Genomic DNA, 19,657 nt, shown 5'->3' with positions numbered 1-19,657 from the left:
CAAAAGGAAGTAATGGCTTTAGTCGCAGTAAATTTGTGCAGTTCCAAGCTTCAGGGGATTGCTTTTGTGCTCCCTTCCCACAGGTGCAATGGAGCTTTGTATGTTCCATGCTTAAAGTGGGGAATTCACCACTGAGAATCTGCTCTGCTTCTTGTTTCAGGCTGACTAATGTAATTTGCATTGAGAATTCATGCCTGTGCTGTTACACACTTGCAGCATTTTTGTGTGCTTCAGCTCTCCAGCAACTCATCTGACTTCCCTTCATGCAATGGACCTGTGCTTGCTGGTTTTAGGCTGTTTTGAAGGCCTGCTAGCTCATTTTTTGCTTTAGCCTAAGTTGTTATGAATTCGTAATTCAAGATATGGGGAAGGAGAAAGCAGCTACTGCTGCTTGTTGAAGGCCTAGGGTATTTATGAATGACAGCCTTTTACAGAGGACAGAGGTGTCACAGTCCTAGGATTTAGTTCCAAATTAATTTTTCTTACTTGTGTTGATCTGAATTTATAGTAGATTTTAAGCTTTTTACATAGAGGAATGGCCATAATTGAACAGACCTATTTTGTTCTGATAGCTGCAAACATCAGATGCTTCTATAGAAAATGTCAGCAATTTCTCTGCAACTGCATTATAATGCAGCTACCCTAATCCAGTCTGTAACCAGCTGGGACTAGAGCTGCATAAAGGGCTCCTCAGTTCAAGATGTGAGGAGATGCATGCTCTAACCCCAGGACACTGGCAGTGTTCATTGGGCTAAGCTGAGAGAAGCTACAGCATGTGCACTTGCAGTGCAGATACCTACATCCATTATACTTGCTGCTGCAACTTCATCCAGGTGTTTGAAGACCACGTTCAGGACATCTCTCAGGCGCTTCACAGACTTCCTATTTGGCTGCAGCAGCATTGCTTGGAAATTCACAGGGAGGCCATACCTCGGAACACAACATACATGATCATCTGCTGGGAAGGGGCACAGCTCTCTACCCGTGCCCTTCTCCCTCCTCAGCCTCCAGCTATGCCCTCTGGTGGTGTGAACATTTCCTTGTTGGAAAACATTTGATTTTTGAAGCCAGAAGTCAACTAAACAGTGTCTGTTTTCCCCTTCCCTGTAAGTGCCCCCAAAGATTAGTTTTTCATCAGATTCATATCTGTATTGTCTCCTGCGAGCTCCTGGAGTGAAGTGTGTAAGGCACACACCTCGAGCAAGACAGAACAAGGTGTGTAAGGGTTCCTTCCAAAAGGAACTGCACCAGGAAGAGAGCTGTACATTTTGAATTCACCAGGTATCTCTGCCTGCACTCTGTGTTTACTTACCTCAGGACAGATTCAACAAAAACTCTCAAGGCTTTCACATGAATCCAAGCCACAAATGCTTCACTGAAGTTCACCTTCAGCCAGCGCAGTAAGGGGCCCTGTGAGAACAGAACAGTGCTGGGATCCCCTTGCTGAGTGAAGCAGCTCCACAGCCAACACTGCCACTGAGGCCATCAGGCTGCTGGGATGGCTCCCAGGCAGCCTGATAGAGGCTCCCAGTCTATCAGAAACTCAAGTGACCGTGAGCAAATTATTTTTCCCATGCCTCAGTTTTATGGGCTAAATGGAGCTCACCAGAGACTGTTGGAACCATAAAGCCATTTCTCAGAGAGATGCTTAGCCATGCTGGTAGCAAAGGCTGCCTCTTATGTGGGCCACCAACTCAAAAGGTGCTACTTACATATTGTTGTTTCTTGTCGGAAGCTAATTTCATCAGCTCTTCCTTTTCACATTTGAGTTCTTTCTCATCATAATAAAATTCTCGAACCATGAACCTACAATTGAATGACATTTGCTCTTACAAGCCTTAGTCCAGGCAATACGCACACTCATTTCTTTTTCCCTGGGACAAGCAGGTATGGGAAGTTGCCAGCCATTAAACAAGTTAAAGCATGTAGAGGGTGGGAGTTGAAATCACCCCCAAAAAGTCAGCTTCCTGCTGTCAGCAGAATGAGAGCAGAAAGGGCAATTCCAGAATCTGGAACTTGGAGCTTAAAGAAAAGGATCCCTAATTCTGCTACCACAGCTCCTTCCCACCCTGCCTTCTCAGTGGCTTTAGGACCAACTGCAACTCAAGCAGTCAAGAAGTCCTAAAATCAGTGATGGATTCCCTATGCTTCACGCACAACAAGCCTCAGCTGATCCTCATCTCTTGTTAGCCTGCCTTGCCCAGCAGTCAGGGCTTCTTACCTGTTCTCCCTGGCTTTAGCCTTAAAGTCATCCATCACTTTTCTAAACAGGGTCACAGTGAAGAGTCCTCCCTCTGCATCCTCAGCAATCATTCTGTGGGAGGGAAATCCACTGCTGTGATTTACAAGGCAAATCCCTCATGCCTTTTTTACCTACCTCACCTTCCCCTTTTGCAATTCTTTCATCTTCTCATTTATGATACTGAACAACACCCTGCTTTTTGGAAACTGCTGTGACAGAAGCAGAGAACAATGACTTTATTTGCACTGTCTATTCTATCTCAATGTAAAACTCAATTGGTTTCGTTCCTGAACACACTTTAATACACAAACATTCTGCCTGCCTGATTTTTCTGTTTCCTGTAACATTCCCCCAGCTTTACACACACTTGTGGTTTTGAGACAGGCAGTAGACAAGGCAGCTTGTTTCTTTGTGCTTTCCACCTTCTCCATTTCAGGTAACACTACTGTTAGCTCTTGTGCCCTGGACTGGATCTCAGAGTCTGCATGAGCTGAGCAATGGAATATTTAAGTCTTACCAAAATTTTTTTAGCTGAGGTGAAAGGATTAGTTAATATGGCTTTTGCCAGTGCAAATGACGGTATGCTGAATTATTCTATGCTACAACAGGAAGCAATTAAAAATGCAGATTTAGTGTTTCATCTTTATAAAAAGTAGTTTCCATAAAGCTCTATGTGATTGCAGGTGTCTGAACTATACCTCAATTAATGTAATAAATTGCCTGTTTTACACAAAAAGAAGCAAAGGCCTGGTTGAAAGTAAAAAGAAATAGATTACTGGAAAAGGGAACAAGCTAATTGTAAAAAAACTTTCCTTTAACAAACTAATTTCTATTTGAATTGCTAATACGTTAATGTGGAGCCTATGCATTAGAGTAATGATTTCCTCCAGGATCCAGCAATTTGGGGGGCTGAAACATGACAGATCTCTGAAACAAACACAGAGCTTAATCTGGAATTTCACTTACTTGGTGGAGCGAGGTACTACCATATCTGAGAGTGATTCATAGGTCTTCTGCCACTGTAGGTAGCTTGACCTTTGAGCAACACAAAACAAAGCACAGTAAATAAATACTGTATACTGGAAAGCAAATGTTGATATATGTAGTTAATTAAGCTAATGGATTATGTCATTAAGATACATTAAGCCTCTCCTATCGTTTCCTCTCCTAGTCACCAGCTAGGAGATGATTCCCTCAATGCTACACCCCACTCCTCACTTTGGATCTTGGCTTGGGAAGGGTGAACATCAGGAAGCTGATGGTAGGAAGAATGTTGCATATACTTCCAGGCTGCCACACAGTGTTCCATGCTCTAGGACCCCTGCACAAGCTGCCCTGGTCCATGGGTAGGTGTGCTACATCTGCTATGAGCACTCCCAGAGCTGATCCAGTGCTAGACTGCACTCATGGCAAATGCCAGCACCGTGAGAAAGGGAACAGGGGGATGGTAAGAGTTTGCAAAGAGAGAAATCTCTTTTTAGCATGACTAAACTCAGATAATGAAGTAAACAAACTTACCTCAGATATCTTTTTTGCAACCTAGTTTTCAGAGACTGAAGAGTGATGATGTATGTGTGATTGGGACAGGGCTATATGGAGAGGAAAAGCTTTGTGTAGGGCCCTGAGGAGAACATTGTGTAACTTCCCCATTGGTAGCAGTCACCCTATGTATGGGCACTTACAAGGGCACAGCCAGCAGAGAGGGACTGTGAGTCGAACAAGTCTAATTCCTTTTAGAAACTGACTGTGCTGCAGTAAAAATCTGGTTTTCTTTTAGCTCATATACTCCTATCAGGAGACTGAGAACCCAGCTGTAACAATAAAAACCCTATATGCCAATCATCCTGCTCCAGCTTTGGCGAGTCTTTGTCTCCCTCTTCTGTGCTAGCACCACTCTTGTCAGAAATTGTTTTTTCTTCTTTGCTAAAGGCTCCACCTGTGTCCCAGTCAGGGCACTCATGAGCTGCCCCAGCCTGACCCAGTATCACCTGGTTCTGGTGCTGAGGCCTGGGACTCAATGCCACACGGGCTGTGTGCACACACTGTTGCCTTACTTTGGCACCACGACGAGCAGCGTGATAAGATACTCAGAATTCAGAACAAAGTCTTCTTTGTGCACAATGTCTGCCAGGGTCCTGGTCAGCAGATTTCCCCTATGGTGAAGAAGACAAAGTAAGAATAACAGTAGCAGGAACTCAGGAGCAGAACATTGGAGGCATTGTGCTGTGGTTGGAGATGCTAATAGCATATACTGGGGTAGAAGAATGCCCAGAAGGAGGTGGCTAAAGGACACAGCTACACTTCTGAAATGGCTGTCTTATTATTTTTATTGCAACTAAAAGAATCAAAAAGTAACTAATAGTAAGGACACAATGTTGGTGACTAGCAGGAGGCCAGTTTATGTCCTTTATGTAAAATTACACTATTCTGCTTATGTAAAATTACACCATTTACAGTAAGAGTGAGCCATGAAAGTACAGACCTAAGCCATCACAGCAACCTGGCATTCCAGGACTTCCATGGACAAGCACACTGAGGCACTTCGTGCAGAACAGCAGCGAGACAGCAGTCTCATACACTGTGGAGGAGGTCTCCACAGCTTGCCCACCTGATCCCATTAATTCCCAGGACAAGTAGTGTATATGGCTGGAAAGCACTAGGTGTGAAGAGGAGTTGCCCTCCCTGTCACCAGGAAGGAGTGAAGAATGACCTAAACTAGAAGTTTTTGGTTTGAAGTTCATTGAGCCAGTCTAAGTATTAACTAACTGGCTGGTAACTTATTAGATGTTTGTTCAACCCAAGCCATCTGGCCCTGGTGGACACCAGAGTTGTCAGCATTTAAAGGTGGATGGAATGGCAACAGGAAGATTGTTCCTGGCCATGAGGAATCCATTCTACTCCCTCCTCACGTTGCTGGAGCTCTGGCTGCCAGCCTGGCTGACTGCAGTGTGCCCTGTGCCCAATCCTGAGTAGGATCAGTAGCACATACGAGCATGTGTTGGGTGAGGGCTTGCACAGCATCATCTAAGTTGCTTTAAATTTACTACTTACTGGATTTGACCATTCTCCCCAGTGATATCCTAGAAAAAAACCCAGGTATCAGCACTGACATAGGCAAAGACCATAAGCAGATGAAGACAGGAGACAGAACATTTGGGAAGCCTGAACAGTGCATTGCCTGAACCAACAGAAGGAAAGAAAGAAAGAAAACAAAAATATAAGTGGGAAGCTGGTGAGGTGCAGGATCAAGCAAGACAGACCTCCTATGGGAGCTTTGCAAATGCTGTTCAGAACATAGGGCACAGGTCATGTGGCAAAGGAATCCACCAATTGACACTGCTCATCTAATTTCTGACTCTCTGAAGCCCCATCAGAGCAAAACAATTGACCTTCTCCAAGACTGCCTGCTCACACTGTCAGTAAAATCTTATTAGGAACTTCAGTCTCCCTGAGCTGATTCTGAGATATGCTGACCACACCAGTTACCCCACCACCTGTTTTCACTGGGTCTTTGAATGCTCAGCATGTCCCAAAGTTGTTCCCACCAGAGCACACATGGTCCATCACACAGCAGTGGGTGTGAGCACACACTGCCTGCATTTCAGCCATGAAACAACATCCCCAGTGCAAAATACTTACATGGTTTTCTTCTCCAGGCTTTGCAAATTTCCTTTAATGTTGTTGTACGCAGATGATCGGGTCTTTAGGTCTGCTTCTATTTGAGTCACTTGCTAAAATAAAGTAAAGAAAGGGAGTCAATGCAGTGCTTGAGGCCTTGTTTTCACCTCAGTCCTGCTACTACTGCACCTCAACACAGAGACACAGCTGCCAGCTCCCCTAAAACCACCAGCCTGTGGCCAAGAGAGAGTGGAGGTCAGAGCTCCCCTGGGGCAGTCAGGGATTGCTGCTGGTGTGCTACAGCTGTACCTAAGGGGCAAGTTCATGGTTTTATTTGTTACCTACACTGAACAACACCCCAAGCCTTTCTGAATGAACTGACAGTGTATGTAATTCATTCAGCCTGAAGGCATTTGATTTAATGTTGGAACAACAATTTCATGAAAAACACATCCAAAGTGGAGAATAATATGGCAGTATATTTAAAAAAAAATTACAATGAGGTGGATTAAAAACGTACCCTAGTGAATCTGATAAAGTGCCATATACTTACAGACTGGATAGGTTTAAATATATGTATAATTATCATTGCAGTAGAAATTACAATAATATCAACTGCTTCCCTACAAAGTGTGTGCTTCTGAACTTGCTCCTGCCCAAACCAAAGGCAAAGCTCCCCCTGACTGCCATGAGAAGAGGGATCACAACCAGCCAAAGGACATGCTTCCCCATCCTGATATCTTTAAATCTGGAGTACAATTTACCTTTGCTAATGCTTCTGATATATTCTTCAGCGGCTGCTTTATGGGATATTTGGCCATGTCCCACTCAAACCGTGTCAAGTAGCTAATTAGGTCAACTGAAAATGCAAAAAGATGCATGAAAGCAGGTAGTGCACCAGATGGCAGGTCAAGGTTTGGGGAGTACTCCCCAGCTCTATCTTAGGCATAGCTTTGATTAACTTTACAACTTTAACCAGAAGTCCACCTCTCAATTCTAAAAGAGATTTAATCTAGATCAAATACGCATAGATCCTATGCCCAATCTAATCAACTTCCTAAACATCCCCAAAATTAAAAGTTAAACCAAAAATCTTTTCTGAATTACACCTAACAGTACAGAAAAAGTGTAACATTATCTGTATCAGTGGGACACAGCAGTGTACAGCTATTCTTCTTCACAGTAAAAACAGTTTTGTGTAATCTCAATCTTCATTTCTTCAATAAAACTGAATTTAATCCGAGCAACAGCTATCAGAAAAATACTTCATGCCCAGGATCAGCAGTAATATTCAGGGTTGCTGAGAGCTCGATCAAAAGTATTAAGAGCATAGCAGATGTCACTTCTCTGTGATTCAGTCAAATGCTTGCTAGGAATCAAACAAATGCAGGTGGGATGAGGAATTCCTCATTGACTTCGCACACAGAGGTCCCCATTTCACACAAAGCTAGAGATTACTTACATAATAGATAAATCTAGTCACAGCATCCAAGAACAGAAATTCACAGCAAGGACCTGTGCATGCAACCCCCAAAACACAGCACCCTCAGAGCACGGGGACCCACAGCTTCTTTCCAGAATGAAGGTGAAATGAACAAACACAACACCCAGCTGCTGGAACAAGATTTTCCTGTTTCACTGTTTGAAGATCAAGGGTTCTTGATGTTAGAAAACATTAAGGCTTATGATACCAAATAAGGAATTCTCCTCCAGCAGCTCATGAAATCAAACAGTTCTTTGTCAGAGTCCTGAGAGCCTTTGGTTGCTGAACAAGCCACTACCTAGTGTTCTTGCAGACCTTTATATGATGGGGTAAAGTCATGCATCCTGCCACAACGAGAAGGGCTGGGACTGCCTGCCCCCCAGAAGGTTAGGGGAAGGCAGCAGGCCTTTCAAGGTCTAGACCAAGAGGCCAGAAGCACTGTCACTAAAGGGTGGGCTTCTTCCAGACCAAGAGGGTAAATAGGGAGAATGTCTGGGAACTTGCTCTGAGGTGACAGGGAGCAAAACAAGCTCAAGGTGCTGAGTAAAAGAACATGCATGCTGGGGCCCTTCAGTGTTCTTTGCTGCCTTGTTCAGGGAGTGAATTCAGTCCCAGAGCAAGGTCTGAGCGCAATTTATTATGGGCTGGACTTTGAGGTTTCAGGAAAAAATTTGTGAACCAAGATGCACGACAAGGAATGTGAAAAACTGTGTAATTGCCATACTACCAGGCTGAGGGTACTCTGCGGTCCTGTGTGATACTGAATACCCTTGGTAGGAGAGCACTATCCTTTCCATGGGCTTCTCTCACCCCACAACAGAGTCAGTTTACCCTATTAGATTTCCAAAGCATGGAAAGTCTTATGTTAGGAGAAATAGGCTTCTTAGCAAGAGATAAACTGCCTGGAAAGCAGAGAGCACTTGCCATGGCAGTGTTCTCCCATCTTTCAAAACCAGAGCTGTTTCAACGTCCCCCACATCCCATGGACAAGAGTCATAGGGCAAAGATCCAACCCCTTCTGCTAATATCTGATCAGAAATGAGCAAATTCTCTTGCACAGGGAGGGTATAGAAAACAGGCAAAACTACAGAAGACTGAGAGAGCCATGACACAGCTGCTGTGTGCACAGTTCTCCATTGGTGCTTGCTCGTGATCTCTGTGGGAAAGGCAGAGAGGTCAAAAACACTTCAACAACAAACTTCACACAGTATTTTCAGCATGGGGTACACAACACAAAGATTTCACCCTCTAGCCTCTCTTCTAAGCTTGTGTGCTTAGGCTTTGCAGGCACAGGCTCTTTAAAGACAGACAGTGACCTATTTATAGCTGGTGAGATATAAAAGTTCCCTGAAGAACTTCACATGCCCTTTCTAACCTCACATTCCTTGAATCTCAGCAGCATCCAAGTGTTGGGCAGTTAAGCACAGCATGAGTTCTCAGGCCAGTTTGTCAAGCTCACTCCTGAGTGAGCTTGCCAGTGCTAGCTGGCACCGGTGCAGATTAGTTAAGCAGCCTGATCTTGGGGATGGCACAAACTACTGTGAACACACCAGCAGAGCTGTGTTTAAAACACCAAGCAGCCCCAGCTCCCTGATGCTCCTGGAATGGCATCTCTCATTTGTGGAACCTGTCAAGTCACTTCTGAAAGGCTTCACACAGTTGCCCATTCAGGAGAGATGATTCCTACCACCTCACAGCTGCCCAGGGAATCCACAGCCTGAATGTCTCATAGCTAACTTACACATCCAGCTCTAAAATGCAATGTTAAATACTTCCTCTCCAAAACACTTGATTCTTCAAAATTGTTATGCTTCCATTTTGCTTTGTTTTGGGTTCACTATAAAGAATAGAGTTATTCCACCACTTACCAAATTTTTAAATTCATTTAGGTTTAACATATCCATAATTTGGATCGAGAGAATAATTTGGGAGAGAATTTGGTATGACTCTTTGAAGAAAAGCTTTACTTACATTTCAAGAAAGGTTGTCTATGCTGCTATGATAGATTAAAAGTTTCTGTATTATGCAAGCACACATTTCCCTCTATAAGACAGAAATTTACATGTGGTTGCTTTCAAGCATTGTTCTGGAACTGGAAAGTTGATTGTCTGTGTATGTGTGTGCGTGTGAGCAAGTTCATGTAACTAAAAGTGCTGTATTTTTACTACTTTGCATTTTTTTCCTACAGATCTAGCAAAAAAACCTTTTAGACACACAGCCACCAGCAAACTACTATTGGGGTTATATACAAGTGAGCTAAAGTCAGTATTACTTAAAACCATCTCGGGATGGTCAAATAGTATGAAACAGGACCATGCAGCAAGAAATTGTGTCTTATAATTTTGTTTCTGATTTCACAACCTTGAGGAAGTCTTCAACTTTATAGCTCTTTTGCTAATGAAAAAGGGAAGGAGGAAGAATTGGTACAGTAAAGTTGCTGATGCTTATGAAGATTGACACTGGAATATATTAGGGGAATTCTCATATACTAAAGCTGACTTCATTTTTTAAGATGCAGTCAATAATCTTAAAACGGTTAATGTCCTAATTCAATATGATTTGTTTGGATGATCAAACCCAGGCAGAGGAAATTAGTAACACATGCAAGTAATTTCCATATACTTCTAATACAACACATGCAGAGCTAATAGTAAAAAAATCGTGTAAAAGGGGAAAACAAAGGAAATGAACGAAACTTGTTGTTTCTCAAGTCATAGGGATATCGTGATCAAGCTACGAGGTTGTTACTTGAGAAATCCATCGTAACCTGATCACTGTATCTCTACAACCAGACCAAGGCTTGTGTCTAGCACTAATATACACAAATACATGCATGTAACAACACCACAACCATCAGTCCTCAACATACTTTGGAGACATTTCATTTTATCCTTTAGCCCTGAAACACAGTAAGTGGGATTATTGTATTTCTCAAACAGTTGCACCCATCAAACATCAGTTTTATATCATTAAAGGATATTTCTAAAAGAAATTCCTCCCCATCCTTTACTGATACAGGTCTGAAGTACAACATTGCAGACAAAGGCAGATGGAGTGTGCACTCTTAGTTTATCCAAAAGTATCATGCTGCAAGTCTGTAATCAGCATGCATACCACATCCAATTTGGTTGTATTTTTCCAGAACAGCTGGGGAACACAAATTACTGACAAATCACTGTGTTGTCACACAGCTATACAGAATGAGATTTAGGTGCCCTTAAAAAATCAAGCCCAGGGAGGGCACAGAAGTGTGCTAAGTCATGTTAGGAGTGAACAAGGATGTCTCTTACTTTCATCTTCACTCCAAAGTTAGCTTCTGCTGAGAAAAATGGGAGCAGGACAGACACGCTCTTATAAAATGTTGCTGATGGTTGTCCTTTCTAAAGTGTCAGGGTTTCAATTCTACATATTTATATTCTGAAGCAAGCAAAAGCAACATCAATGCATTTAAAGCCCCACATTCACAGCACCTACCTCCATTGGCCAGAAGATTTTCCTGGACTTTATCTTTTGAGTCCTCCATAACTTCTCCTATGTACTGGGCTATTTTCTTTATTACGCTTAAATGCAACAAGACAAACATTATTAGTGAAGAAACAAAATGATTACAAAACAGTTTCAAAGTGATCTGGTAAGCACAGAAATGCCCAAACAAAACACATCTGAAGCAAGGCAGATTAATTTGAAATTCAAATGATAATAAAAAAATCTAGGACACAATGCAGAACTAAATGTCTTATCTCTAAATACACTGATCTCTGCAAAAGCATAGGTAATGCCATTTTGCCTGTGCTCTGGACTTACAGAAGATCAAGATTCAGTCTTCTGTACATTCGTTAGACACATAGCAGAAACCAGAAAGCAAGAAAGGCAAGAAACTCACTTTTAAATCCCCAAGATGATGAAGGTAAAGGAGGCTACATACAGACATTGACTGAAAATATGTTTCACAGGATCCTAAAGAAATCCTTAGGGCTTGCTGAAAAAAGAGTCTCAGAAAATACATGGGGGAAAATAGCAGTGTTATCTTGCTTGATGGGGAATTTCTTTCTTATTCCTTTTCTATACAGGACTCTTTCTCTCTTCCCTTTTAGCATGGTGGACAAGACACTCCTTTGAGGTGTAGAAGAACTAGATTCAAATCCTTCTGCCCAATTCAGAGTAGTGATTTGTACAGAGACCCTCCTAGAGACAGCGCTCTCTAGAACACTGTCTCTAGTGTGCCACTTATTCTTTACTTATTGTAAGAAATGGATTAGTCAAGTCCCTCTAGCAGTAGGTCCCCTTATTTCTAGTCAAAGTACCTGTCTCATACAGGCTGAGACACTTTCTGGTAGTTTAAGTATCCCTCTGCACTCAAAAATACTCACAGAATTTGGCCTGCAGCTCCCTAACTGTCCTAGGTTGACTACGCCTTGTAAAAACCCCAGCAGCTACAAGGTTACTGCCTGACCATTAAATTGGCAGAGACACGAGGTGGACACAGTCCTTGGCATCTTGACAGGGAGTGTAACAGGAGGCTTAATTTCTGCCTCATATCTTTTTCTTTCCTTAGTGAGGGGAGACAACTACAGCTGCAGATGAGCTGGAGACTGAAAGGACATCTACAGTGTTTGGACAATGTGTTGTGTGATTGGACAATGTGTTGTTGTGACAAATCCTGTGGTTTTCAAGAGCAGCTAGATATAGCTAGATATAGATACCAGGAAAGCACCAGAGAAGAGGATTTTTCCTTCATGTGCTGCAAAGCAGTTGCATCTATCTCTGTTACTGTGAAGAAACTTAGTCATGGGAAAGGTTTTCCAGTCCTATGACAGGTAGGAAAAATCTGAGATTGCTGATGCTGCCAAGAATGCAATACTTAAAATTTGTGCTGTTTGGTGTCAATTTAGTCTGAAGAATAGAAGACATTCTTGTGAGCTTTCAGTATACAAAGGGCTCTTATAAGCAAGTTGGACAGAGGCTTTTTACCAGTGCCTATAGTGACAGGACAAGAGACAACTGTTTTAAAGTAAGAGTAGATTGAGACTAAACATAAAGAAATTCTTTACTGTGAGGGTGATGAGGCACTGGCACAGGGTGCCCAGGGAAGTTTTGGATACCCAGTCCCTGGAAGCATTCACAGCCAGATTGGATAAGGGTTTGAGCAACCTGGACTAATGAAAGGTGTTCCTGCCCATGGTACAGGGTTGGAACTAGAGGATCTTTAAAGAACCCTTTCAACCCAAATCATCCTTCTCAGGACCCTGAATAGGTGCAGTTCAGAGTGCCTGTAGGAGAAATCTATACCACTGTGCTCCAGTTCACTTGCCTTTCTCAGAGCTGCTGCAGTTTTTCACCACCTGGCTGCAGCCCCAAAGGGACCCAGCAGCAGCCGAGGGCTGCTGGAGTACAGCACATGTTGCTCACACTCAGGCTGTGGGGGAGTTAAGGGATCCAGACAGATTCCCTGACAACTGCAACCTTGCCAAGCACTTCTGCAAATCTCAGCTTGTAGATAGAGCTATTTTTTATCTGCTTCATGATGCTCAGAGAGCCCAAAGGAACTTGTTATGAGAGAGCAGTTGCTAAAACCAGCATAGCAGGAGCCTAAAGACATTATGGAGAAAGAAGTTCACAGGGAGATGTATAAATCAGAAGTTTCTCCAAAGGGCCTGAACTGCTTTCATTACTTTTGAGTGCATGTGGTGGCTGATCTGACAGGTGGGAGACAGCTCTGGCCTCTCTCTATGGATACAGAGGGTGGGACAGGTGTGTGCTCTCATGCACCTGACAGTCCTGCCTGCCAGGGTAAGGCTTGGCTCCCTTCCCACTCACAGATCCCGTGGTCCCTACAGCAGGATACAGCCACATTGTGTGCAATACAGTATGCCAGAGGAATGTTCTCCAGCCCTGCCTTACCCTCTGTGCCTTGCATTGCATCCTGTGAAATGTAAGTGGGATTCACTCACCCAGTATATTTCCCATGCAAAGACAGAACCCATTCCTTCCACACCACTAATGTCTAGGGCAAATGACAGGAATCAGACCCCTTGAGGAGCCCCACTGACTACACTGACATCCAACAATGGCCAGTTTTCACAGCCAACCATCAGATCTCTACCTTTAGATGAGATTAATCCCATCTTGAGCAAATATCCTTATCAAATTATGCATTATAAAAAGAGAGAGCTTCAGCAAACCTGCTTCAACAAGTAGTAATAAAAATCTGTAAAGGGAATAACTCCATTTAACCTACTATTTTGTCTTGAGACTGATGTTTTGCTTCTGCAACACTCTTGAAGTGATACTGAGAAAGGAAGGGTGCCACCCACCAGGCCTCTGAAATACTGCAGGGAGCAGAAGTCCTGCAGTTTGAGGCCACTCCCAAGTATGCCACGGACTGAGGACCAGAGAGAAGCCCCGGGTAAGAGTGACCCAGGAGACTGCCAGCTTTTGAGAGAGCTCCCTGCTACCACAGGATGACATGGAAAAACACTCCTCCCCACTGTGTAAATAAATAATAAAAGTATGTGGAAACAATAGCTCCTGCAAACTCTTGCCCCTTCTCTGCTGTCCTGGCAGGAGGCAGCGCTGACAGGTTTGTGCTGCCTCGCTTTACTGGCAGCTGTGTTTATCCAGCAACAGTTCAGCAGGCAGTTCTTTCACAGGACCGAGAACATAAATGCTCAGGTCATCTGAACAGGCTTGTAACCCTCTGAATGCCACTAACTTCAACCAAGTGTGAGTGCTTGGCATTTTAACCCTTGAATCACAATTTAGACATAAAACCTGGAGCATTTATTTAATGCAAAATGCTTTTGTATGTCCTTATGGGACTCAATCTGCTAATACCTTTGATTATTCTGTTATTCTCTGTTACTGCTCTAATGTTGCTACTGTAATGCATTTTTCTTATTTTTCGAAACATCTTCCTTATTTTTAAATCTTGTTGATTCTTCCTGGTTACCTACCTTGACAGGCAAATAAGACAAGCAGGAAGAATCTTTGCCTCAGCAGATTACAGTGGAAGGGCCTCACTGACCCCTTTTCTCCATGCCTAGAGCCCACTAGAGGGTAAAAGTCATTATTGGCATTAAAGGGACAATTACTGGTGCAAAGTGATGTTCAGCTTGAACTAGCAGCTGTATCGTGCTGGCAAGTTAAAACAAAGATAACAGGAGTCAGTGAGCCTAAGGAGCTCCTACTGATAGATTACAAGGATTCTGCAGTCAGCTTTTCAGAAGTCCTAATTCTTCAAAAAGCTGGGTATTAGTTACGCCTTTCTGAAAAATCAGTTCTGATGATTTCTGGCAGCCCTCAAACCCAGATAACACAGTTGCTTCCTATCTGCTACCCTGACTAGAGACACAGAATCACAGAATATTGTGAGCTGGAAGATATCCACAAGGATCATCAAATACTTTCCATTAGAACAGATAGCAGGTATTGGAACCGTCTCTCCCCAAATTTGCCCCCATTTGCACTTCCTCAGGAATCTTTGCAATTGAATAAGAAGCTGTTACAAAGAATATGGGGCAGGATTTTTGGGAGGGTCACGCTGGAGATGGTTTTGTTGATAAATTAAGTTGCTCTGTCTTGCTTAAAGTCCTAAAAAAGCAGTATGGTTTAGTTCTAGGTAGTCCTGTTTGAAGCAGGATGTTGGACTCAATGATCATGATGGGTCCATTTCAACTCGAGCTATGAATCATATTCTGTGATTCTAAAAGATCAACCTTGCATGCAACCCAGAGATATCAGATGCAATCACTCTTACACAACCCTTATGTAGCACCAGTAAAATCAGCAAAAAAAATGCTATGGAGAAATGTATTCTAGTAGACCAACTTTTACCTAAACTACCTAGCATAGATGCAAACAGTTTATATCAGGGTCTCTGTATATATTTGCACCTGCCACACACAGATCTATGAAAGGATTGAGCATATTTAGACAAGACAATGGTTATCAGTCTGGACTGGGAGAAAAAAAGGCAAAAAGTGCTAACGCATGTCTCTGTGACCAAAACTACATGTGAGGTAAGACGCCAAAGCAAAAAACAGAACAAAGCAAAAAAACCTAGCAGCTTATACCTTCACTGCCTCGCAATCTACCGAGTGCCATGAAGTATCTTAAAACCTGGCATTTTCTCAGCTTGCTGTACTACATTATTCTTTTGTATACCCAGGTCAGTTTGCCCCAAAAGGCAGACTTGGCAATTGTCAGCAAGGAGATCATGTGAGTCTTTGCTTAAGTAGGTTTGATGTAAACTGAGTCAATATTCTGGTTTTTAAGGAGTTTAAAATCCTGAGACAGAGAGTTCTGGACTTCATTCAAAAGAATATAATCCTTGGAAGTCCTCTATCTGATTGAAAAGGTATAGAAGTTTTAATAGAAACATTCTGTCAAAACAAGATCAGGGAGAGCTTTACAGTCTCTAAATGTCGTTTTATCAAGTTTCTGGATGAGGTGGGAGGATGTTCTTTAAAAGAAACCTAAAGCACAAAACAAAATAACCCCATAACCCACCATTTAAAGCAGTTTTCTTACAAGAAACAGCTTCCCTAGCACTGTCACTTGAATGGATTGCTGTGCTGACAAAGCTGAATTTTAATAGATGATCCTTTCTTTGTGATAACTCCATGACAATCAACACAAGGGTTAAACAAAGCCTATCCACTTTAGTCCAGTTGTAGTCCAGGCTGAACTGAGTCAGACAAGGTGAACACAAGTACATACCATCCCATAAAAACAATGTCTGTTTCTCATTTGTAGGTGGTAAATAAGATCTATTTTACCTTTCAGCAAAGCTATCAAGTTTTCCCAACTCATCTGACAGACCAACAAGAGCATCCAGTGTCCCCACCTGTGCAAAAGATGAGAATTAGGTGAAAGATGCACAACTCTGACTAAGGCTTTTGTTGGCAGGGACTTAAGGAGACTGACTTGTCCTTAGTACATGTGAATTTAACGGTTTGGCAGAACTTTGTTTACTTAGTGGAAAATAGCAATTCCTTTACCCAAGAACTAGGGCATAAAAAAGCCTTTTCCAATAAAGGAAAATTATGTGCAGTCTCAAGATTACATGTCAGTGTCTTTCTTCCTGTTTTCACTTTGCCCTCTATCATCAAGCTGCATAGAACAGTCTTTAACCAGAAAAAACAGTGACTGGAAATGCACACAAATAATGCACACATACAAGCAAGTCAGATGTACTGAGAGAACCAAGGGAAGCTGCACTTATTCAAAAGGGGATGTCTGTCTGTGTCTCCTGTTATTACTGAAGGAAGTCTCTCACAAAGCCATTTCTGACCAACATCTGCTCTTTGAATCACTGTCAGTCATAACCCCATATTTATTTTATTGCAGCATATTGCCAAATCTTTTCTTGTAATGTTGCCAGCTCAACATTACGAAGGGTCAATCTAAGGGAGAAGAAACAAATTTTATGTAGAACAAACAGAATGCAAAAGGGCATCTTCAATGCTTTACTTCCTTCAACATAAGCAGACTTAGACCACCACCAGTGGGGTAAGGTCCACAGATAGTAAAAATAAGGTCCATGGATGACAAAAATCATATCAATCTCAGGTGTGCATACAAAAAACCACAACATTCTCTTCTCTTCTCTGTCAGTAGTTTTGCTGCCATGGCTGTGGATAGTCAGCTACTCGCTTTGCATTAGCAAACCATGACGTACCACGCTGTATGATTTTGATGACTAGGAGCAAATTGTACATGGAATGCAATAGATCAGTTATTTAACATTCACTTATATTCACTCCTTATACATGTACCTTTCCAATGTGAAGCTCAACTTCAAGCACAATTACTTATTTCTCTCTGATTTTCAGTTGACTGAACACAACTCCTCCCTCAACCATAGTCTCCTTCTACTCTCTGCATATTATCCCAAATGATAAATCCCATATTTATCCCAAAAGTCTTTAGCCCTGGTTAATGCTGCTGTATTGCCCATACACAAACCCCTTCCTCACTTACCTTTAAATCTGGAATATGGAATTTACTGTTGCTAGACAGGTTGGATTTAGATGTCACAGTGTTCATTCTCTCCCACGCCTGCAGATTTGTTTTGTCTCCTGGGGCAGAAATTAGCCAGAACTCCGACATGATGTAATATTTTCCCTTCACTGCTGGTCACTGTATAAACTCAAAGCAGGTAAGCGGCTAAAAGAGCACCACACAAAATGTGTTCTTCCCTAAGAACAGAAAGAATTAGAACAGATCACTGATTTCTTTTCTTCAGAAACACCAGGAGAGTGAGTCAGTTGTGTGTCTCAGGCTGAAATGGAACATGACCTTCTCCAGAATGTCACGGAAAGACTGTGGCTGTTCCTTCCTTCTCAGGATTGTTCCACCTAGTTTCTGCATGAAGAAATGAAGTTCCTCCTCCCCTTTTCCCTCCCAGCCTCTTCCATTCGCCTTGCGCTTTAAGTTCAGTGCCTATTGGGGAGCCCGGCAGCTTCACCAAAACATGCAAATTTAATAAAGAATTCCTGCTTGATAAATATTCTCTCTCAAATTGTTGGACATTTGCAAAGGAAAAATGAAAGGAAGACCTCTGCTGAACATAGAAGCTGCAAAAGATGCCACTGGCAAGACAGAATATTGCTCTCCTCTCTGTTGTTTCTTCCCAGGCTCGATAGGAAGGAACTGGAGGAAGGCAAGTCCTGGCGTACACGGACGGTATCGGCAGAGCCACACAGATGGAACAGTGACGAGAATAGAGGGACAACTACCGTGGTGCGAAGCAAAGAGATGAGAGCGGGAGAGCGAGCAGCTGGCACCCCACCGCAACCTCCGTTCCATCCGAGAGCTCCCGCGGAGCATCCCCGCCGCACGCCCTCGCTCTCAGGTGCGCGGGACGGGGCAGGCGCGGCACTCGCCCCTCGGCACCCGCGCCGGGTCCCGCCGTGCCCGAGCGCTGCCAGCACGGCCGTGGGGCTGCGGGGGCCCGCGGGGCACTGCCCGCTGCCTCTCCTGCCCGCTGCCTCACTGCCCTTGCAGTGCCTGCGGGCGCCGCTGGCCGTGCCCGCCGCGCTCCCCGCCGCTCCCCGCCGCTCCCGGCGCGGACGTGGCCGGCGCAGTGGCCGGGCAGGGTCGGGGCGGAGCGCGGCGAGGCGCGGAGCGGCCGCAGCATCCACGGTGGATGCAAGGGGACCAGGGCTCCCTCCCGGAGCACACGGGGCTGCTGCGCCTGGTCACCTAAAGCTCTGTCACAGCTCTGACTAGGGCAGCTTTTCATCTCCTGCCTGTCTTTTAAACTGGCGCAAGTAATGCAGAGGCCATTTGTTCTACTAAACACTGACTACCTCTATGAACTCTAAAGGTTTTGGAATAATTAAAGAAACTTCTAGGAAACTCTTGTTTCCGGGACTTCCCTGAGTGCTTCATTTAACAAATATAGGGGGCAGGAGTCTGCATTGCCTTAAGCTTGGTTAAAATACTGGGAGTATTTCACAGGTTGTGTGAAATGATGCTCTCAAGGCATTTCTAATCCAGGCGCGCTCTGAAGGTAACAAGTGTCTAAACACTCGGTACCCACCTCTGAGAGGCAGCTCTGCAAGAGGGAGTCGAGCCTCCTCGCTGGGGATTATCCAGTTCTCATCTTCCAGCCGAGCAGTCTAATTCCTGTGCTGTCATACAGCACTTCGGCAATTTCTGCTTTTACTGGGGGCTTATTTTCGTCAAAAAATGGTGTATTTTAAACTCATGTTTCTCTGCAACAAAGGTAAATGAAACCCCCAAAAGAAATTAAACAGAAGGATGGTCTTCGTTTTCCACATGACCTGTCATAAACTGAGAGGGTTTGAGATGCTGGGGCCAGGCAGATGTGGTCATGCACAGAAGCAGACCTCTTGACATTTCCAAAAACATTAAATGAAGACCCCTAAGAGATTTGTGAGTCTTCAGCACTAGGAAGAAGCAGCAGATGCAAGGCATCCTGAGTGATGCCATGTAAACCATGCTTTAGGTAGCTAATGTGTAGGTCAAGGTCCTAGGCTCTAAATTTATAGATTGTTTAGGTAAGCCAAGGATTCATCTTCCTTTGCTTCTCTTTAACATTTTTAGTGATCTATAAAAAAGCAATACATGTGTGGAGGAGGAGAGTCTCTACTGAAACACTCCAGAAAAAGACACTGAGAAGATTTGTAGCTGAAATAACCATTTTGTGGGGTTTTTTTTGTTTGCTTTTTTGTTGGTTTTTTTTTTTTCTTTCTGGGCTAATGAACCATTCATTTCTCATAACTGTTATGATTCTAATTCTTTTCAATCACAGTGTTCCCTAGGGCATGAAAAAGGCTTCTCCAGAA

General features: G+C 43.4%; 1 protein-coding gene across 2 annotated transcripts in view; it reads right to left on the bottom strand.

Annotated features, from left to right (window-relative positions):
- The window catches only part of ATP6V1C2 (ATPase H+ transporting V1 subunit C2), a 20,025-nt gene extending 368 nt beyond the window's left edge, over positions 1-19,657 (bottom strand). Inside the window, exons 1-12 of one of the 2 annotated variants that reach the window (XM_033054908.2) lie at positions 18,889-19,657; positions 17,325-17,542; positions 16,121-16,188; positions 10,818-10,903; positions 6,625-6,719; positions 5,882-5,973; positions 4,297-4,395; positions 3,209-3,277; positions 2,222-2,314; positions 1,713-1,806; positions 1,313-1,410; positions 801-930 (exon numbers count right to left, since the gene is read on the bottom strand). In XM_033054908.2, the coding sequence (XP_032910799.1) occupies positions 801-930; positions 1,313-1,410; positions 1,713-1,806; positions 2,222-2,314; positions 3,209-3,277; positions 4,297-4,395; positions 5,882-5,973; positions 6,625-6,719; positions 10,818-10,903; positions 16,121-16,188; positions 17,325-17,453 (1,053 nt within the window). In that variant the 5' untranslated portion in view covers positions 17,454-17,542; positions 18,889-19,657. Of the gene's footprint in view, positions 1-800; positions 931-1,312; positions 1,411-1,712; positions 1,807-2,221; positions 2,315-3,208; positions 3,278-4,296; positions 4,396-5,881; positions 5,974-6,624; positions 6,720-10,817; positions 10,904-16,120; positions 16,189-17,324; positions 18,226-18,888 lie in introns of those variants that run through there. The other variant, XM_033054909.2, reaches the window with a different exon arrangement.

Source organism: Catharus ustulatus, chromosome 3 (assembly GCF_009819885.2).
Source record: "Catharus ustulatus isolate bCatUst1 chromosome 3, bCatUst1.pri.v2, whole genome shotgun sequence".
NCBI classification, from domain to species: Eukaryota; Metazoa; Chordata; class Aves; order Passeriformes; family Turdidae; genus Catharus; species Catharus ustulatus.
The sequence above is the reverse complement of the archived record's forward strand: the minus strand, read 5'-3'. Positions and strand labels throughout refer to the sequence as shown.